Consider the following 19,854-nt stretch of genomic DNA (forward strand, 5'->3'; position numbering starts at 1 on the left):
AACGATTGCGATCGCTTTTTTTCGGTGGCAGCTTACCCGCGGCGGGGTTTAGTGCCTTATGCACTGAGAAACTAAAGGGTTTGACGCCTGATCAATCCAGTCGGCGTGTAGAAAAGGGTCGAAGTGTCACACCGGTGAAACAGCGGTTCAGTTCTGTCGGGCGTGACAATGTGTGGGCTCAAATAGGCAGCGGCGGGTGGATGATTGGAGGGGCTTGAGCCACGGTCCCTGCGGTAGTTCGGTAAGGCTGGCTCTGCAGCAACAGAAACTTTCTGCGAACAAATGGAGGATATGGAGTGCAGTATGCAGGGAAACAGGTCGTCAACAAGTCTAAAGATTCAAAGTTATTCTTGGAATCTTCTTTCCATGGATCAGGCAGGTCAGGTGACTCTGGATGTGGCGGTGCACCGATGATGTCGCTGTGGCGTCCACCAATCGGGCCTGCTTATTTGTCTCTCAAGGATTCAATTTGTAGAATAGTTTCAGCTCAAAGATTCTTGACTACTGTAGGCTATGTCTTTACCCGATGCATACTGCTATCCCCACTGCTACTTTGGGGGGTTGATCAAGTCCAACATGACGTCATGGTGCAAAAGCTGAAGTATAAATCCTTTTGACCAAACATCTCTGAGTGCCCGACATGAATCTAATTCGTCAAACCGGGCCAATCTGAAAACCAATTAGCAAACCCACAATGTATCCCAAACAAAGAAAGCATCAAAACACTCACCGAGGACAGTCCTCTCCTTGCCGCGCTCCGCAACAACAACCTCATCCCCAACTCTAAGATTCGTCCCACTGCCCCGGGGCTCCAAAAACGAATAGCGTCCAAACACAGGGCTAAATCGCGCCCCCTTATCCACCCTACGATCTTTCATCAATTTCTTGAGAACAGCCCCAGACTCATCAGTTCCCATCTTGCCAGTCGTATAATCAACATTAAGACTCTGACAGCGTACACAATTACCAGTCAATAGCAACCGCATCTTTTCAGAGCCTAGGGTAAGCACACTCCAATAGTCCTCTTCAAAGGCATTCTCAGCCCCGGAAACAACGATGTTAGGCCGGAATTTAGTCCGATCCATCTCCGTCCCGTCCGGCAGTCGTGCCGAGACATTATCGACGGATGTCTCGGAGATCACTAGGTAGGGCGCACAGTCTGCGAAGGTGATGCGGTCCTCTTCAGTCTTTGCGCCTAGCATGGAAAACAGTACTAGCGCAACAGGGGCGATGAGTGCGGGCAGGAGACTACTTGCCGTCTGGGGAGTCCTTCCGTGTCGGATGAAACTGTCTGCATGGATGAGTACGTTGGCCATGAATGCGATTACCAACACGGGTAAGACCCAATCTCGCTTGTTGTCTGTGGATTTGTTTCGGAAAAGATCCTGGATTCGTTGTAGGGTTGGCTTTTTGTTGGCTTTGGCTGGTGCTAATGTGCCCAGTACTTCTCGTGAGTTTGGTCCGAGGTACGCGAGGACTACGGGATATCCGAAACAGGAGCTGAACCAGTCGCTGTATTCGACGCCCATGTTGTAACCTGTGGTTGGGCTCTGGTGCATTGTGACTTTGAGAGGTTGGAGGGTCTTGATGTCGGGTTGGAGGGGGATCTCGAGTCTTTTGATGTCGCGGGGCTCGGGTTCGGACCCCGACGAGGGTGGGTGATATGTGACGATTACTTTTCCACTGTCGTTCTCCGTCTGGGGGTACTCAAGGTCGGTGTGGAAAAGGGCCATCTCTGGGAAGTGGGGGACATGCATATTCTTCAGAATTGTCGAATTGGAGCCATCCTCAGCAGGCAAGACCTTGAGGAGCATAAAGTGGCGGTCATATTTGAAGCCGCGAGGTGTTAAAATGCCCTCTTTAACGGTCGTTGGCCGTAGCGACTTGACCGGGTAGACGTAGAGCTGTTTAGGTTAGTTGCGTCGCATTGAATATCTATTGCGATAAAGGTTCGCACCTGGCTAACTTTCATGGTCGTGACTTGAAGGATGGAAGAAGAGGAGAAACTTTTGCACGCCGATCCCGGGGAAACGATGTCATTGGAACCCAGTTCGCGAACAAAGCGCTGATAAGTGTGATAAGACGATCTACCATATACAGCGCCAATATCCACTTATGGAAGAATACATCTACAACAGTTCTACCGTTTGATCTGGGTAACTTGAAAATCTTGAGTCATATTCGTTTCGAATCCGGGATATACAGAGAAAGGAAATTAGAAAGGAAATTGTCTATTGGTCCTCAGACCAGGGCAAGCTGAATGTGCCAACCCAGTCCTCAACCTCTTGGCGCAGGAGAACAATCTCGGAGATCTCCTCGCCCTCACCCAGGTAGTCCAGGAAGGCCTTGACTGTGCCGGGGTTCTTGACACCCTTGGACTGAGCATGCTCACGAGCAACCTTGTCCAGCTTCTGAGTGATAATAACGGCGCGATCGACGATTTCAGCCACGCGACGGAAATCCTCAGGCTGGAAGCCACGGGAGGTCATGGCGGGGGTGCCAAGACGCAGACCACCGGGCTTGAGAGCGGACTTGTCACCAGGTACGGTGTTCTTGTTGCTAGCAACTCCGCACAGCTCGAGGACACGCTCAACACGAGCACCGTCCACACCGCGGTTCTTTAGGTCCACAAGCACCAGGTGGTTGTCGGTTCCGCCAGAGACAATGTTGTAGCCGAGTCCGCCATCGTTGGTGGAACCTCCGAGACGCTCAGCCAAGGCTGTAGCGTTGGACAGAACGGTCTGCTGGTAGTGCTGGAAGTCGGATGACTGGGCCTGCTTAAGAGCCACGGCCAGCGCGGTGATAGTGTGGTTGTGAGGGCCACCCTGGTGACCGGGGAAGACGGAAGCGTTGATTGGGTTCTCAAGATCGTACATGATCTTGTTTCCCTTCTTGTCAGTGCTGCGCACGCCCTTACGGTAGAAGATCATAGCGCCACGGGGGCCACGCAGAGACTTGTGGGTGGTGGTTGTCACAATGTCCGAGTAGGGGAAGGGTGATGGGAGCACATCGGCAGCCACGAGGCCGGAAATGTGCGCCATGTCGGCCAGCAAGTAGGCACCCACGGAGTCGGCAATCGCGCGCATGCGGGGGTAGTCAATGAGACGGCTGTAGGCTGAGGTACCGGCAACAATCAGCTTAGGTCGGTAGAGGTTGGCCATCTTCTCCAGTCCGTCGTAGTCAATCAAGCCAGTTGACTCATCAAGGCGGTAGGGGAGAGTCTCGAAGTACTTGGAGATAGCGGAAATCTTCTTGGTAGGGGTCTGGTATCCGTGGGACAAGTGACCACCGTGAGGCAGGTCCAGACCCATGAGGCGGTCGTGAGTGTTGAGGACAGCGGAGTAAGCCATCAGATTGGCGGGGGATCCGGAAAGAGCTGGTAAAAGTTAGCACTACATCCCAATACATAGGAGGACATCTCATACGCTGAACGTTCACTCCCCACTCCTCGGGGTTGAGACGGTAGGTCTCGAGAGCGCGCTGTTGGCACAGGCGCTCTGAGGCATCAATGTGTTCATTTCCACCGTAGTAACGGGCACCGGGATATCCTTCGGAGTACTTGTCTGCATTGTGGTTAGGATGGCTTGTCGGGGCTAGCAAAACCGGGATACCGAAGTACATACTTTGCATAACACTGCCAAGGGCATCGAGAACAGCTTGCGAGGTGAAGTTCTCAGAGGGAATCAGGTTAATGAAATGCTTTTGGCGTCTTTTCTCCTAGAGAGGTATTAGCAATGGTCGATTTTTGGAGCTCTATCAGCAATGACGCACCTTCTGCAGGATGTCGTAAACGGCGGGGTCGGAGTCCTTCAAGGACGACGATAGCAGCTAGCCCTAGGTCAATACATATGTCTGTCTTGCCATTGACCATCCCACATACCTTGTGCTGTGACTCGGGAGAAGATGATACTCCCCGCGATTGAGGAACCGATCTGATTGAAGGCACGATAGAGGCCCGGGAAACGATAGCCCGGGAGCCCCCAAGGGGGAGCAGGCGAGCAGCAGATCTGCCACAGCGAGACAACATGGTGCAAAGCTGAAGCTGAAGCTGAAGTTGAAAAGTTCACGATCGAGGGGTATATGTACTTTGCCGATAGGGAAGCATCGGCTTTTAAACAAACGAATGCTTGTCGGACGGTAACTGACGCCTTTCCGTTCTCCGCGGAAAGCGGGAAACCACGCTATTCCCAGTTGAGCTCTCCGCCTGGTCCGTGCAGCCGCTGGGGGTTTTTCTTCGCTCGGCAAAATTCCTCCCTTCTTTTCTTCTTCACACAACTAAATCCAAGATGAAGAAACGGCGTTTCATCTGTGTCAGCACTCGTCGGTGACGGCTGGACTTCGGTCTGGCTGGAGCTGGACGGGCGCTGCTGACAGGTCCCACGCCTTTAACCATCCTTTCGGGACCAGTACCATCGGATTGGACTTGTTGTGCGTTTGGTTTGCCGATCGGAATCAGGCCGGCTTGGGCTTCCCTTGCCATGGTCCGGGATATCTCGCGGCATCCAACACTTCCACTGTCGCATTGCGATGCTCTAGTCCAGTGAGGAGTTGCTCTCTAACAGCAAACTCCAAGCGCCTCGAAGAGTCGACCCCTTAGCCTACCCCCTAGTGAATAGAACATATATAATCACTCAATTGAACCTGAAAAGACTGTGACACCACTTGCCTATGTAATCATCGTTGCTAAACAAGTCACAGCACAGCCTATGGGGCTGGTGCTAGTAATTCACCCCTAGTGACCAACCTTCCAAAGTCAAAAGGTCTGCCGTGGTGATGTTTTGCACAACAGGCTGTGTAGGGATGATTATAATTGAGATCACCAACCCCTGTTTTTTCTTGATGCCTTGCGTTGACCGTCAATTCATAACTTACAAAGATAGTCTACTATTATTAGCGATAACATTGACCACCGACGATCCAAATTCATGACTGTTGCTACTGCACTCGTATCCTGAGCCGAGGTCTTTACATGAATGATACTAAAAGGACTCTGTAGAAAGCAAGATAGAGTACCATTAAACAGTTCAACAGTCACGAGGGAGATATTAGAGTGAGACCTTGGAGTGCCTAACGCACATTGCCAAGCTGTAATCTTATTGTTGGACTGTCGTGCCCTTCACATTGGCCAGAAATAACCAATACAGTAGTTAGATAATTGGTCATCTGGCCAACAGAGTTATAAATATAATCCTTTTCATTGAGGCTTTTTTTCAAACTCGACTGTGCATGATGGGATTCTCAAATCAGTTCAACGATTACTGCTACTTATCAACAGGCTTGCCCAAGGTGTACAACATTGACGGCTCACTATCGCGGGAACTTAGCGGGGGCATACAAATTATGAATGACTCCCGGAACTTGCAAGCAAAATCCTCTGTAGTACTTCTCAGATCTCCAGTCTACTGTAACTCGCCCACAAAGGGATTGAAATGACTACAAACCCACATCTACTGTACAGTAAGTAAGAAGATCAAAGAACCTAGATTCGGATAGCCAATGCCTAGAAAATCTCATTCAACCCTAGCAGCCACAACAGCCAAAAGAGGAAAAGATTCTCGGCCGCGCACGACAAACTGGTTCATCAGGGCGTGTCCATAGAGTTGAAGGACGCCAGGAGGACTGGACCCATAGTAACCTGGGGCTGTAGAACAAGTCCTGATTGACTGAAAAGCAGATTAAATGACGCCGTTAGGATACGAACCTATTGCCACGCCCTATCGCTCCCCCCTTTTCCCGTCTTTCCAGTCTAGTGCACGGGTACCTGAATCTCATGAAATTAGCATTATATACAGCCCCGGTCTCCCCCCCTTCTCCCTTCTCTTCTTCACCCACGCTTACATTCTCTATATCCCGGTTCTTGCACCGATTACATTCTTTTAACAAGCCACTCTTTACACTTCGCGTGTCCATCCCTTTCAACGAACATTCTTCGAATCCCCCCCCACATCTATCACAATGCGTTTCTCCATCGCTGCTCTCGCTGCCGCTGCCGTTGGCGCTGCCGCCTCCGGTGTCACCACCGAGGTCGTCACCGAGTACACCACCTTCTGCCCCGAGGCCACCTCCGTTGTGCACGGTAGCCAGACCTACAGCATCTCCACCGTACGTTCCTACCAAAACACCACAACCAAACATGGGCAAAAAAACGAACCTTAATCGCTAATCAATCAAAATAGCCCGGTCACATCACCATGACCAACGGTCCCTTCACTGTCACCCGTCCCCTCGTGACCTCGACCGTGACCCAGTGCAAGAGCTGGTAAGCAAAATCCTACCTATAAACAAACAAACAAGCCCCAATTCTAATGCCTCCTAGCTCCTCCGCCACTCCCCTGGCCAGCAGCAGCAGCAGCGTCCCCGTCATCCCCGTCGCCCCCAGCGTCGCTACCTCCACCCCTCTGGTCCCCGGCGTCGGTGCCACTGGTGTCCCCGGCTCCTCCGCCGGTTCTTCCGCTGGCACCCCTACCCCCTCCCAGCCTGCCTTCAACGCCGGTGCCATCAACGCCGCTACCGGCGCTGGTGCCGCTCTGGCTGCCGTCTTCGGTGCCGTTGCCCTCCTGCTGTAAAGTGGCTGAGTAAAATGGTATCATGATGGGATGGCGTGTGTTTCTCCATGCTTGTTTTCAGCCTGGAGTCTCGCTGCTGTCGGGTGTTTGGGCTTGGGTTCTTCTTGGGTGTACATGTCTTGTCTACGTCTTCTTAGATAATACATAATTTGTTCGTTTCGATTTGGGTGTATTTTGTTTTGCTTCTTTTTCGTCTCCCCTCGCTGGGACTTTTTGTTGGTTTTGCTAGTGATTCTCCTGGACATATGTTTTTTCTTTATCCCACTTCGAACACGAATGATCTCTTTTCTCATACTTGTCTCCTGTAAAGAAGTAGTTTGCTGCCAACCCTGACCTCTGTATGTCGGTCTCTTTCGAGTGTATCTTGACTCTGATCTAAGCATTCTAGGCCAAGCTCCGACGATCGTCTCTTCTCGATCTCGATCTACATATGGTGGGTATTGGTTGTTCGGCTCGAAGTGTCATAAGGCCATTGAGAAGGGCACTCGATGAGATCTTGAATGATGTATCAGAATCCAATTGTATAGTTATAGCCTCGTGGGGCAACGTTATTGCGGGGATCATGCAGGTCTATCAAAGACTGAAAAAGCAAAGTAACAGCACATGATGTGATCCATCTTTTCTCAATAAGTACAGGAAAGTTTATATACACTTCACATCCTCGTACATTTTCCTTTTTTCCCGTGTAGTGCCTGACATATACTCCCACAGTTTCATATAGAATAAGGGATCCAAGTGTTGATAATCATCTTCATCACTATCAGATATGTACAGTATTCATCCTACAAAACCACGTATCCAACCCCCCAAACAAAACAAAACTAAAGCCTCGCTTTTTCAGCCCTCCCTTCAAAATACTCCCTCACCCTCCCCCTAGCAACATCAACAACATCCCCATCCTCAACCGTAGGCGGCACATTGACAAAGCCCTCATAATCCCCCTTCACAGCCAACTCAACAAGCTCCCTCAGAACCCGTCTAAGGGTCTTCCCACTCCTGGTCTTAGGCAACATACCTCGGCCCTGAATCATCCCACCCAGCGACGCAATGGCGCCGATCTGTTCGCGCACGAGGGTATTCACTTCTGTGAAGAGTTTCTCGCTTGGTTTTGCTGGAAGATGGCTATCATGTCCACCAGCGGTGGATGGAGGTGTGCTCTTTTCCGGTATGTATCCTGTTTTAGGTTGGATGAATGCAAAGGGCAGGTGGCCCTTGACTGGATCTGGAAGGCCAATTACCACGGCTTCGCTGATTGCGGGGTGGGAGAGGATTGCTTGTTCAATTGTACCTGTTGATTTGTGTTAGCAATTTCGTTTTTCATCTTTCATTGTTCAACGCCGAATATGAAAGGTGGAGCGGGTGTATAACGTGTGACATACCAGTCCCAAGTCTATGCGCTGCAACATTAATGATATCATCGGACCTTGACATAACATGCAAATAGCCATCTCCATCAAGCATCCCCGAATCACCGGTATCAACCCACCGTCCATCAAATCTTTTCAGATACCCGTGGTAAAAGCGCTCGTCTTCCATGAATAGATTGGTAAATGCTGTCGGAGCAAGCGGTAGTCCCAGGACGATATTCCCCATCGTGCCAGATGACAACTCATTGCCCTCGTCGTCGACAACGCGAACATCAAACCCAGGTAACGGCAACCCAGCCGATCCAGGACGGAGAGCAAGAGATTTTTCATCCCCAACCTGTCCCTGTTCATGTCCTTCGCCTTCTGCATCAGAACTCGAACTCGAAGAAATAATAGCACCCCGGGAATTCTGCATCAACCCGGTAATAGGAGACCCAGACTCCGAAGACCACCAATTATCAACAACAGTAGCACCGTCTGCTCCAAACCTTCCAAGCAGCTTTTGATAAACATTCACAATGGACGGCTCGCTGCGCTCACCGGCGAGGAATAGAGCCCTTAGCGACCTCAGCCCACCCCTACCTCCAACCTCCTCGATAAAAGCGTTCTCGGGATCATCCTTGCGCATGGCACGCATGGCAGTCGGCGCCGTGAACAGCACATTAGCTTTATGTTTCTCGATTAATCGCCAGAATATGCCCGCGTCTGGTGTTCCTACTGGCTTTCCTTCATAGAGGATAGTCGTTGCGCCTACTAGCAGTGGTCCGTATAGAATGTAGGAATGGCCTACTACCCAGCCGATATCTGATGCGCAGAACATCACATCGCCAGGTCCCTTGATGTTAAAGAGAGTTTTCGTGCTAAGGGCTAGGCCTACGGCGTGGCCGCCTGCTTCGCGGAGGACGCCTTTTGGCAGCCCTGTTGTGCCTGTATGTCTGTTAGTGTAATGTTCTGGTTCCGTAGAATTGGAGCATAGTCCCCAGATCCAATAGGGAAGAAGAACTCACCACTAGTATAGATGATATAAACCCCCTCCGTCCCCTTAACAGGAACAGTGGCCGCCTTGATTCCCCGTCCCCGTGCACTCTTAACAAGCCTCTGCCAATTCCGCTGTCCGTTTCGTTTATCAGGATGGTTCCAGCGCAACTGGTCGCGCTGCCAGATGATCACTTTGCTAGGCTTAAACTTGCTTGCGTTTATGGCGCCTTCTACTAGTGGTCTGTATGCAATGGGACCCTTGCTACCCTCGATGCCACATGAAGCGGTCAGTATTGCGCGTGGGCGTGCGGCTTCGATGCGCTGGGCTAGGGATTGTGGGGCGAAACCACCGAAAACGGCGGCGTGAATTGCGCCTAGGCGTGTTATGGCTAGTGAGGCTATTAGGGCGGCGGGGATCATGGGCACTATTCGGTTGTTGTTTGTTAGTTTGATTTTGGGTCTGGATTGTTGTCATGTGGTTGATATTGTGGGGTTATTGTGGGGTGATGCTGGCGGGGATGGGGGATGGATGTGAACTTAGTTCTGGGTGAAATGGGCAAGATGCCTGCCATTGAGAGGTTCTGGGGGTAATGCATACTGTATATGATGACTACATCGCCCTTCTTAATCCCTTCCTCTCTCAGAACTCCTGCAAGAACCTCGATCTCGTCCAGGAGCTGGGCGTAAGTGTATGTCTCTGTCGATCCCGTAACGGGCGACTCCCATATTATGGCTACATTATCGCCGTGGCCTGCGAGGACGTGGCGATCGACGCAATTGTAGGAGGTGGAGATCTCGCCGTCGGCAAACCACGACCAATGCTCGTGGGATACTCCACTGGGGAGAGTTTTGGTGTGGCGTGTCAGGGCGCGTGATGGCTTGCGGTGCCAATGGAGCTTAGTTGCGTGATAGCTCCAGAAGGACTCTGGGTCGGCGAGGGAATGGGCAGTTGCTATTACTTGGGTGTGAGGTGGCATGGTTTGAATGGTCTTATGGGATGTGAAGAAGGTAGGTTGAAACTGAAGAGGGGAAGGTCTGGGGATCCCATAGCTCAGCTACCCGAGGTTGGGAGCAAGGCGCCCCGAGGTTTTAAAGGGCTGCATGAAGTACAGGGATGCTGCGGGGAGAGCACCCCCCCGCACGTGAATATTTGGTAGAACCTGTATTGTCTATATATCGCAAAATCAAAATAAAAACAAGCTCAGTCGTAGGGTATCATATCGAAATGCCTGCTAATGCGCGACTGCGATCTGGCTTCGTCGCCTGGGGATTTTTTTTGTATGGTGGAGAGAAAGGTTGTTCGAGAGAACCACCTAGGACCACCAACGCCGAGATAAAAGACAGAACCCTCCAGATGCACCCGGGACCAAAAATGGAGAGAGATAGAGAGAGAGATGGGAAAAAAAGAAATAGAAAAAATCAGGTCAAAAGACTCCGGACGGACGCGACCGATCACAAGAGGACACAATTAAGGCGACTGCGATGTCGCGACTTGTCGGGCCGGAAGGACTTGGGATATTCGGGACCGGCGTCGCGATCACGGCCACCAGGCTGGCGGCGATCCTGACGGCCACCTTGCTGCTGTTGTCGCTGTTGGCGCAGCATGCGGACGACATCGTAAAAGGCCTTCTCCACGTTGATGCAGTTCTTGGCGGACGCCTCAACGAACTCGCATCCCAACTCTTTGGCCAGGGCCTGGCCTTCTTGTGCTGAGACTGCGCGTTCCACAGCCTTGTCGCTCTTATTTCCGACCAGCATCACCGGGACGGGCATTGCGGGACCGGAGGATGCGCTCATTGGGGAGTTCAGGTAGCTGGGCCCGGAGGGGGAGCCCGAGCTTGACGATTCCTTGACCATCTTGATCTGGTTGTAAAATTTGGTGATGCGCGAGAAGGAGGCGCGCGACGTGATGCTGTACACCAGCACGAACCCCTCTCCGTCTCGAATCCACTGGTCTCGTAGTGCGGTATATTCTTCCTGGCCCGCAGTGTCCAGCACCTCGAGCATACACGATTGTTGATCGATCACGACTTGTTTGCGATATGAATCCTCGATGGTTGGATCATATGTTTCGACGAAGTGGTTGAGGCATAACTGGAGGGCGTTAGCGACCTGATCTCGTGTGTCCCGGGAGTCGGGCAACCAACCTGAATGGTAAGGGCGGTCTTTCCGACACCTCCATCACCCAGCACCACCAGTTTATACAGCGTCATTTTCCCAGACATGGCGACAGAGAGCTATTGAGAGTAAGCGACAGAAGCGCAAACCACTCAACACATGGTGAACTTACTAAGGGGGAAAAGAGGGGAAAGAGAGGGAGGGGGTGAAGTGGCCCACGTTCCAGGCGGGGGCGAAAAAGGGAGTGCCAATTGAGAGTGTGTAGGCAATTAGGCGAAGTCGAGGGGAAGGGGAAGAAGTCAAAAGCGAAAGCTAGAATAAAGTAAGAGAGAGCAATTGAAGAAAATAGAGAGTCAGAATTTCTAAAATCTATCCCTGTCGGGTTGAAATCTTCTCCCCCTCCCCCCCCCCCCCCCCCCTACCCTACCCTACCCTACGGTTTTTTTTGCCTCGAATTTTTTTTTTCACTATATTTCTTTTCCCGCTGAAACAGTTTCGGGTAAGACCTCGAAAAAATATAGACAAACGACAGAAATGACTGGTAGAAATCCTATAATTAGGGGAATACAAGTGACAGCTCCATGAAGTCATACACTTTCGACCAGGGGGAATCCACTTTAGGAAGTTAGTGCGATTTTTCTTAGCCACAGCGTAGCGTGACACTATTCATACCAAGTTGGATACTATATAGGCCTCATTCTTTCTATCTCTTTCCAAGGTCTACTCGGGGTTCTCTCTCTCTCATATCGCCAGTGTTTGGGGGGCTAGATCCTATCCTCTATATCCTCGATCCTATATTCCATCTCTCTCTACTAAGCTCCACACGGAAAAGGAGAGCAGGCCCGGCCCTCAACGCACAGGACACAGTGGATATCGGAATGAGCTTTTCTTGGCCTCAATTTCCTTCCCTTGACGGTGGAGAAGCATAGAAGCTCTCTCGGGTGGGACGGAAGCCCCCTAAGCGAGCCCTGACGCCTGTGTATCCAAGTCGCTAATATTGATTAGGTTGAGTTTAATTCGTAGACCCCAGTCCACACGTGGGAAGTGTGTCATCGTATGTTTCAGGAGTCTATACATCTGCAATATTATTCTGTTAGTGTCGATGGTGGCGCCCCATATCCCCACAGCCTCGTGGTTTGGGAAATGAGCCGGCTCTATGGAGGTTAGTATGGTTATGGTTCGTAGCATTGTCTTGGAATGAGGAGGACTGGGATGCTATTCCTCCAGTCTAAACCCGAACCCGAAATCATGCACGCCGATGGGTCTCAGCACACCATCACACATTCCAGAATGTGTTTAAAGGTTTGAACCAGACTGGACTGGGGTTAGGGTGAAGGTTATCCCTCTCGTTATCACGGTTCTGTTCAAGGTGCGGATGAGGGTCTTTGCGTTCCCGGTCCGCGGTGCTGTTAGCCGCCGGGTAAAAGGTCTCCGAACCCCAACACTCGACTGAATTCTGAAAGATTCGGGATGTGGGAACAATCTTTGGGAGGCACTTTACTACTTGTCTTCCAAGGTTTCCTGTATATTCTCGTTGGGCATCGACAAACTCAAAACACCAATTCGTTCTCGTTCCCAGTTCCAGGGGGGAGAACACCCATTTCCTCTTCGAGATTGGAGGCCCCCCCCCCCGGGGACCCCCTTCTGGACGGGTCTCGACGGGGACTTTTTCCCTTCTTTTCTTCTTTTCTTTTTCTGTTCTTCCTTCTTCTTTGAGTCTATCTCATTCCTTTCATCTTGATCCAATCAGCTGGGATCTGCACTCACCGTGCCCACCGGGGACTATCTGACCCGACTCCTCCAAGATGCAGATATGCATCCTGCCTCCAAAGTGTAACTTCATGTACAAACACACTGATCTTTGAGTCGAGTTGCCGGTCTAGAGAATCATACAGACACGGACTGCAGACTGCAGACCACAGACCGCATACTTTGGAAAGTGTTTCAACCCCCTGTTCACACGGACGGAATGGTCCGGGTAACGGCTGGACCGGGGAGCTTTGAACGCCGCACCAATGATTGCCGTCAATGGATATGAAAAGTGACAGGGGGGAGAGTGACGGATCCTCCCGCCAGGCCGTTAGATGGAGACGTGTTGAACGGTCCACCATGGCCTCGTCCTGGCCCTGGCTGGGGACGTAATCTCGAGATTGGGTTGCATTGGCGACGACTTTGTCCAACGGGTATGATGTAAGATGTAACGACATATCCCTTGTCTTGATAATGCTCGACTGCATCGTGATAGGTCTGTTGTTTGCTTCTTGATCCCTTCCTTCCGCCGTCCGTTGCTGCCCTTGGTAAGCCGTTGATAGGCACGGTTCCCAAGATCAATTCGCACAAACCAGCTGCCTGTTTGAGGATGGCGTGGGAATCCTTTGGTGGTAGGTGTATCCCTCGTTGTGGCCCGATCTTGGGATGTTGTTATCGAAGGATCGGTCGATCCTTGCATTGAGGGTGCCGATCACCAATTTTTGGGATCACATGCAGTTACATGTACAGTAGTAAGAAGAATCATGTCGATCTCGATGCTTGTGCCTGATAGATCCGGTGGACTCTCTTTCTGTCTGCCCAAATTCCTGCATTGGGATCGCGGATGGGATCTTCGTTGCGCTATTGGTTTAAACGTCAGGTGAGCATGTGGCCGGTGACTCCAATAATGAATAGCGTTGTTTGTGGAGTCAGGGGGCTGGACGTAGCTTGGAGCTTGCTCGAGCTTGCTCAAGCTATGAGACACCTTATCTGTCGTTATTGGTGGTACAATGTACCGGTTTATTATTCAAAGTCTTGGTCTTCTCCCGGTAAATGTTATACTGTAGGCCGCTACTCGGCCGGACGTTTTGGGTGGGATCAGATACACTAGTATAGATCTACAAGTATAGTCAATTGGGTTCGGACATTATGCTCTGCTTCAGGCCTCAATCGGGATATCTCAAAGAAAAGGGGACGTAGCGTAGTGGATGCTAGATAAACTCGATCAGGTTTTGTGAGTGAAATGTTCAGAGAATCGGTCTGCAAATTGATAAGGTTGTTTGACAGCTGTCATGACTGTGATATTTGTCGATTCCAGTATAGGGGAATCGCTCAGGGTCGCGTACTGTTGGTAATCCGTCGGCTTGCTCCAAAGTCTGACCGATATTTATCTCAAACACATCGAAGGAAGTACGTGCCGCGGTCACTTTTTCCCTTGGGATCTCTGCTCGGCGTTGTTTAGATTTCTTACTGCCCGTGGACTCAAGCGTACTGAAAGGCTTCATTTCTAGGCTCCACGTCTGTTCTTAGACATCCGATCATCCGCGTGCCTATTTCTGTCCGGACAATTTCCGAAGTAGTGGCTTCAATGTTGAACTGTGGCTTGACTGTTGAAGGTGGAAATTGGACGCACAGCCCCCATATTGAGCTGAGATAAGCTCTAATGCCTCAGCCTAACTACCCTGGACCTCTTCTGCCTCTCAGTCTCCCTATTTTACATCCGAGAGAGAATACCTGTGGCTCCCCATCGCTAAAATCATGGGCCCCTTCCAGAATGTAATTTGTTACTCATGTTCACGAGGAGGACTAGCAGGAGACTGCGGCATAGCCTTCCAACCGAGATTATGCACGCAAAAACTCTATGCAGCTGCAATATCAGGGAGTACTAGCCACGAGCAGTTTCTCTCGCTCTTTACTAGATCAAGCCTGATAGATGAGAACGGCCCAAGCTCAAATACCTTCCAAAGAAGCTGAAGCCACAGAAGTATTCAGGGAAGCAAGCTCTCATATAAACTTTCTGTAGAGTAAAGCGCGGTCTCGGAACCACAGGGCTGCGTTAGTCACAATTGGGATCATGGCACAGCCATATTCAGGCTCTATATCTCACCTCATAATGTAGTAGAATTTGACATGTAACAGCGGTTTGAAATCAAATCCTCTCTATCATCATATATTGCCAGGAGCTATTTGACAGATCGTGCGAAGCCAACTATCACTATAGAATACTATAACTTAAATCATCTCTTTCACAAGGTACGCCTCGCCTTATATCTCTCCATTAAAAAGCAACACCAAACCCGTTGATCAGGTCAAATGAAAATTTTCAGCTTGATTTGGGCCTGGTTGGACATCTTACGTGCTCCAAGTCCCAGGGGTTGTTGCCGTAAGCTTTTACGTATCCTATAATTTATATGCAGCTTCGGTTATATTCTTTAATATCTACCTGGTCCTGATCTGCCGACAAATAACTTTTGAGTAACAAATAACAGAAGAAACATCCTTTCGGATATCAATCATCTCCGCTGGATATCACTCAGGTAAGACGTCACCTGTTCGACCAATATCTGCCGCGGCCTCGTCTGGTCGTTATCACTCAAAGCATGTGAAGCACCAGGAATGACCATACTCCTCGTATCCCAGATCTGCCGCCCACTCCCATCAGCAGCAGCCTGCCACCTCTTCAACAAGGCCTCCTTATTCACCCACGGAGGCACAGACTGATCACGCCCAGAATACAGCACAAGCATCTTCTGCTTCAACAAGCCTCGCTTCGCAATCATACCAAAAGTCGACCGGAATTGCTCATCACTCAAATCGGAACTGAACAAATCATCCTCAGACGGATTCTCCGGACTATCCGGACTAACCAGGCTCAAAAACCGACGACTGCTTACCGGCGCAGAAGGCGGGTATCCAATTCGCGATGTCACAACCAACGGAACAACAGTGTCAACTAAGTCATGATCTTCATATGTCGCTCGACGCGCATCCGCCACAGCCTTATCATAAATCTCACGCATCTTAAGCGGACTGTCACGCTCAGTCCCACACTTGACAACCCACAAGATCCCCTCTCGATCCGAGACAGGCGCTTGCATAATGGCACCATCAACCTGTTCGCGCAGAATGGGCTTCCAATCGCGGTCGAAGACGGGATGGGCGGGTCGCGGGTTGGGACAGTTGATGTAGTGCATCACGTCCTGACTACCAGTCGAATGGCCCATGATCACCACCTTGCCCGATCCAAATTGTGGCTCCTTGTAGCTGCGCACGTAGGAGACGCATTGGGATAGTTCGTCGATGTCTTGACCTAGTCGGCCCATTCCCCACCCCCCGCCGGCGCAGGACAGGCCTAGGTTGAAGATGCTCCATTCTGTTGGGTCGAGGGCCTTGACTACTTCATTCAAATAGTCGACTGAGCCGAGGCTGTCGCCTAGTCCGCCGACGAAGACTAACGTGTGTGGTTTGCGGATTTGGCTGCGGGTGTACTCGAATGCGACTAGGGTGTCGGTCTGGTCGGTTAGGGTCGGTTAGCTAGGGGTTTATCTGGGTATTTTTTGCGGAGAGAGGGGTAATGTACGCAGTGGTGGAGGATTCCAGGCTGGCCTCGGGCCAGAGATAATTGTTTGATTTGCATTGTGAGATGTGTTGCTTGCAGTGGGGGTTTGGGAATGGGAATTTGCGTCAGATCTGATAAGGCGGCATCTGATAAGGCGGTGCAGGTCATTGCCGATACCGGCTCAAGGCGGGTTATGCTGGCATTATGGGCTGGGAAGTGTAAGATCACTACAACACAGCCTTCTCGAGCTGCCACACTTGTTCTTCACCTGCTGGTTCTAGCTTTAGAACTGAGGGAGTCACATTCAGAGTCAAAGCTTGGTATAGGCCAAGGGTATGCTGGAAAAAGCTTATTGCCAAAGTACACTGCCGAAGTACTCAATGCTTTAGGGATGAGTCGCTGAGGAAAATGAACAAAAATGCCGCTAACTAGCTCGCACATGACTAGATATGTCCTAGACTTCAGGTGTCATGTCTGTTGTTAAGCTATTTATTGAAGAGCTATTGTCAAGAGCGTTGATAGTCAACCTGCACGCATTAGGTCTAAAACGATTTATTAGGGTTTCCAGCATTCTTGGTGGAGACTGCTTGCATAGTGGTTGAAGAAATGTATGTCCGAAGTCTCGAGTATCTCTCTCCAAATCTGTCATTGTCTTTGTTCAAGTGCAGCACAACTGCAGCGAAGAGCATAAGCAATCCACTGAAATCGAGCTCCCTAGGAACTTGATCTAACGTTATAGCAAACATGTCAAGCTTTGCCAAGTCTGATGGAATAGACTCTGACAAATAACAGTAAGCATAGCTCAAAGGGCACTATTGTAGATCGGCTCAAGTCAAATGCAAGGCAGTGGCCTAGGTGCGTATCATCGAATTGGCCACCATGACTACAGGCATTGAATGCATGCAAAAAGTCAGTCAAAGAGTATTACACTTAAGATTTCCAGCCCCGGAATCTTTCTTGATATACAGACATCAACCCAGGATAACCGGAAAATGAGCAATGCAACGCTTCTAGCAAGAACACGATGGCACAACTACTGTATCACAGCAAAATCATTTTGGTGCATTGGATTAAACTACAAAACGCAAAGTAGAAATAAAATTGCCGATCAAGTAATTTGTCGACGCAAAGATAATCTCGGAGATTGATAATGACATCTTAAGGGCTTCTAGAACAACGCACATCCTCTCGACACGAGGTCAATAGGATCCATTAGTGTAGGTATTACTCATTACTTCTTTTATTTAATCATTTAATACAAAAAGATCGGTTACCGTATTTACTCCGCTCATTTCCACATGCTTAAGTCTGCATCATTGGGGATCCACTGACTTTCGAAGAAATGAGGCGATGGGCAACTGTTTCCATACTTCTGTATTGTTTTGTGGTTAATACGGGTATATTATACAATACATACACAGTAAAGTTACCAGACCGAACTGGTACAGTAACTTTGACCTCGGGAGCAATACTCCGCTTATTAAGCAGGTGCCCCACCAGTTGACGGCCGCAACGACGTGTGGTGAACTCCACAGGTTATGTCGATCCCCATGGTATGTACAGTGTACTGTATGTTTAGAAAGCAACCGAGATGAAGCGAAGACTCACTTGGACCAGGTTTCTCAATGAATGTAAGGCTTCAATGGATACCCAAAATAAGCCGAAAGTTTTTCCAAGTTCGCCATGCAGGGCACATTAGCTTTTTCGGGGATTATTACCACTAAGACTAGGTACATGTTCTCATCAGCATATACGAATACGATCGTCATATTTGTCCAACAATTTGGTCCAGACAATTCCACTGCAGCTAACTTGATCGACGACCCAATTTCCTTGTTGATCTAGTCTCCGGCGGGTCAGCTCCATGTCCTTTCAATTCATTCAATTTACAGTACTGGGACCTGACGCTGCGAAATCGGTTGAGGCCCACGGAGTGTTCCGGAATTTGTGAAAATGGTGCTCCAGATCAGCCGAGCATTTATCTGATCTTGTATAAGTGCGTGCAGGCCCATGTTGATCTGATTACAACCTGTCACCTTCCACAGCTTCGCCCAAAAAATGTCTTTCTCCCAGCCACTGGCCTCGGCCAAGATTCGCCTACCTCATCCTTATTTGACCACGTACAACGTGGTACCCTCCAGCAATGATGTGAATGAAATTAAGTCATTCCAGTTGCGCAAGGCCGACAATGCCCAGGAAGCGCAGGCATTCCCCCAGGCATTGCACAATGACCAGCTCTTCTTCACGGCCCCCAACCCCGTGAAGTTAGAGAATGCCCCGCCAACCTCCAACAACACCGCCTGGGCTCGCGCGCAAAGAAGTCCCTCAGCCATAGCAAGCTGGGAGAGCCAAACCACGCCCACAGTAGGCCAAATCTGGCTCTACCTTTACACAATCTTCACGGTACAAGAAGAAATCGAAAGCTTCCGTCTCGAGCTCCGAGGCCCGCACGCAGACACCGTGGCGCATGCGCTGCGCCTATCAATGGTTGCCATTGACCACCCGCGCCCAGTCAGCACCTCGACAGCCTTCACCCCCACTCCCAATGAGATCCTCGTTCTCCGCAGCGCCTTCTGGCAGGGCTGTGGCTCTCCATTGGGATCCCAGCCTATCTGGCTTCCATCCTGGAACCCCGCCGCTGCAGTCCCTCACCTCGACTGGACCATGACTTCAACGGAAACCATGCACAGACGCCACCCGCGCCGTAACCCTAAGCCGACTCCCGGCGAGGTCGTGTACAGTCGCTATATCCCCTTCTTGGATGAGCACTTCTCCCTCGTCGCTTTAGATTACCGCAACCCGGCCCACCTCAACCTCTTTCACACTTGGCAAAATGACCCGCGCGTTGCGCAGGGCTGGAAAGAGACTGGTACGCTGGACGAGCACCGCGAGTATCTGCGCCGACAGGATGAAGACCCCCACACGTTGACCGTGCTGGGTCATTTCAATGATACGCCTTTCTCGTACTATGAGATCTTCTGGGCCAAGGAGGATAATGTTGGCGCGCATTACTCTTCTGGCAACTTTGACCGCGGCCGGCACACGCTTGTCGGCAACGATGCGTTCCGTGGCCCCCATCGTGTTATGGCTTGGTGGCCTAGTATGATTCACTACTGCTTCCTTGATGATCACCGGACAGAGAATATCATTGGTGAGCCTATGAGCACTAATGATAAGGTTCTCACTTATGATTACACTTTTGGTTTGCATCAGGATCAGCTTATTGATTTGCCTCATAAGCGTGCTAGTTTGGTGAAGTCTACCCGTGAGCGATTCTTCCAGCTTTGTCCATTTAACCAGGGCAGTCCGCACATTGCGGGTACGGGGCTGGGCTTTAAGCCTCGCTTGTAAATTTAGATACGATAAAAATGTGGAATGGCGTCTTTGATAGCTTCAAAATCGGTCTTTTTTGTTAAAATAGTGTCTTGTAATTTCGAGAAATTTTTCTCACTAGACTGAAGGGAAATGAAACGTCCTGAATTTACTGCTGAGACTTTGAGACGAATGGTCTATAGAG

At 50.3% G+C, this 19,854-nt stretch overlaps 8 protein-coding genes across 8 annotated transcripts; 2 read left to right on the top strand and 6 right to left on the bottom strand.

Moving 5' to 3' along the window:
• Positions 1–646: 646 nt before the first annotated feature.
• On the bottom strand, positions 647–1,972 carry N7511_002778 (MOSC domain protein; the record flags this gene model as incomplete). The annotated part of the gene is made up of 3 exons (XM_057125203.1): positions 647–669; positions 731–1,904; positions 1,958–1,972. 3 exons carry the CDS (start codon positions 1,970–1,972, stop codon positions 647–649), a joined length of 1,212 nt encoding a protein of 403 aa, XP_056987362.1.
• A 259-nt stretch (positions 1,973–2,231) lies between these two features.
• On the bottom strand, positions 2,232–4,027 carry N7511_002779 (serine hydroxymethyltransferase; the record flags this gene model as incomplete). The annotated part of the gene is made up of 5 exons (XM_057125204.1): positions 2,232–3,376; positions 3,426–3,563; positions 3,624–3,717; positions 3,772–3,828; positions 3,881–4,027. The coding sequence occupies 5 exons, from the start codon at positions 4,025–4,027 to the stop codon at positions 2,232–2,234; spliced, it is 1,581 nt and encodes a 526-aa protein (XP_056987363.1).
• Positions 4,028–4,267: 240 nt separating this feature from the next.
• On the bottom strand, positions 4,268–4,480 carry N7511_002780 (uncharacterized protein; the record flags this gene model as incomplete). The annotated part of the gene is made up of 1 exon (XM_057125205.1): positions 4,268–4,480. The coding sequence occupies one exon, from the start codon at positions 4,478–4,480 to the stop codon at positions 4,268–4,270; it is 213 nt and encodes a 70-aa protein (XP_056987364.1).
• Positions 4,481–5,955: 1,475 nt separating this feature from the next.
• N7511_002781 (putative GPI anchored protein) lies at positions 5,956–6,566 on the top strand (the record flags this gene model as incomplete). Its single annotated transcript, XM_057125206.1, has 3 exons — positions 5,956–6,102; positions 6,177–6,259; positions 6,317–6,566. 3 exons carry the CDS (start codon positions 5,956–5,958, stop codon positions 6,564–6,566), a joined length of 480 nt encoding a protein of 159 aa, XP_056987365.1.
• Positions 6,567–7,387: 821 nt separating this feature from the next.
• N7511_002782 (putative acyl-CoA synthetase) lies at positions 7,388–9,888 on the bottom strand (the record flags this gene model as incomplete). The annotated part of the gene is made up of 4 exons (XM_057125207.1): positions 7,388–7,854; positions 7,946–8,860; positions 8,941–9,336; positions 9,510–9,888. 4 exons carry the CDS (start codon positions 9,886–9,888, stop codon positions 7,388–7,390), a joined length of 2,157 nt encoding a protein of 718 aa, XP_056987366.1.
• A 475-nt stretch (positions 9,889–10,363) lies between these two features.
• rasB (Ras small monomeric GTPase RasB) lies at positions 10,364–11,136 on the bottom strand (the record flags this gene model as incomplete). The annotated part of the gene is made up of 2 exons (XM_057125208.1): positions 10,364–11,005; positions 11,059–11,136. 2 exons carry the CDS (start codon positions 11,134–11,136, stop codon positions 10,364–10,366), a joined length of 720 nt encoding a protein of 239 aa, XP_056987367.1.
• A 4,155-nt stretch (positions 11,137–15,291) lies between these two features.
• Positions 15,292–16,415, bottom strand: N7511_002784 (uncharacterized protein; the record flags this gene model as incomplete). Its single annotated transcript, XM_057125209.1, has 2 exons — positions 15,292–16,290; positions 16,359–16,415. 2 exons carry the CDS (start codon positions 16,413–16,415, stop codon positions 15,292–15,294), a joined length of 1,056 nt encoding a protein of 351 aa, XP_056987368.1.
• A 1,980-nt stretch (positions 16,416–18,395) lies between these two features.
• N7511_002785 (GNAT family N-acetyltransferase) lies at positions 18,396–19,688 on the top strand (the record flags this gene model as incomplete). Its single annotated transcript, XM_057125210.1, has 1 exon — positions 18,396–19,688. The coding sequence occupies one exon, from the start codon at positions 18,396–18,398 to the stop codon at positions 19,686–19,688; it is 1,293 nt and encodes a 430-aa protein (XP_056987369.1).
• Between the last annotated feature and the right edge of the window lie 166 nt (positions 19,689–19,854).

The sequence above is a fragment of the Penicillium nucicola genome (assembly GCF_028828085.1).
Source record: "Penicillium nucicola strain IBT 29836 chromosome Unknown utg000002l, whole genome shotgun sequence".
NCBI classification, from domain to species: domain Eukaryota; kingdom Fungi; phylum Ascomycota; class Eurotiomycetes; order Eurotiales; family Aspergillaceae; genus Penicillium; species Penicillium nucicola.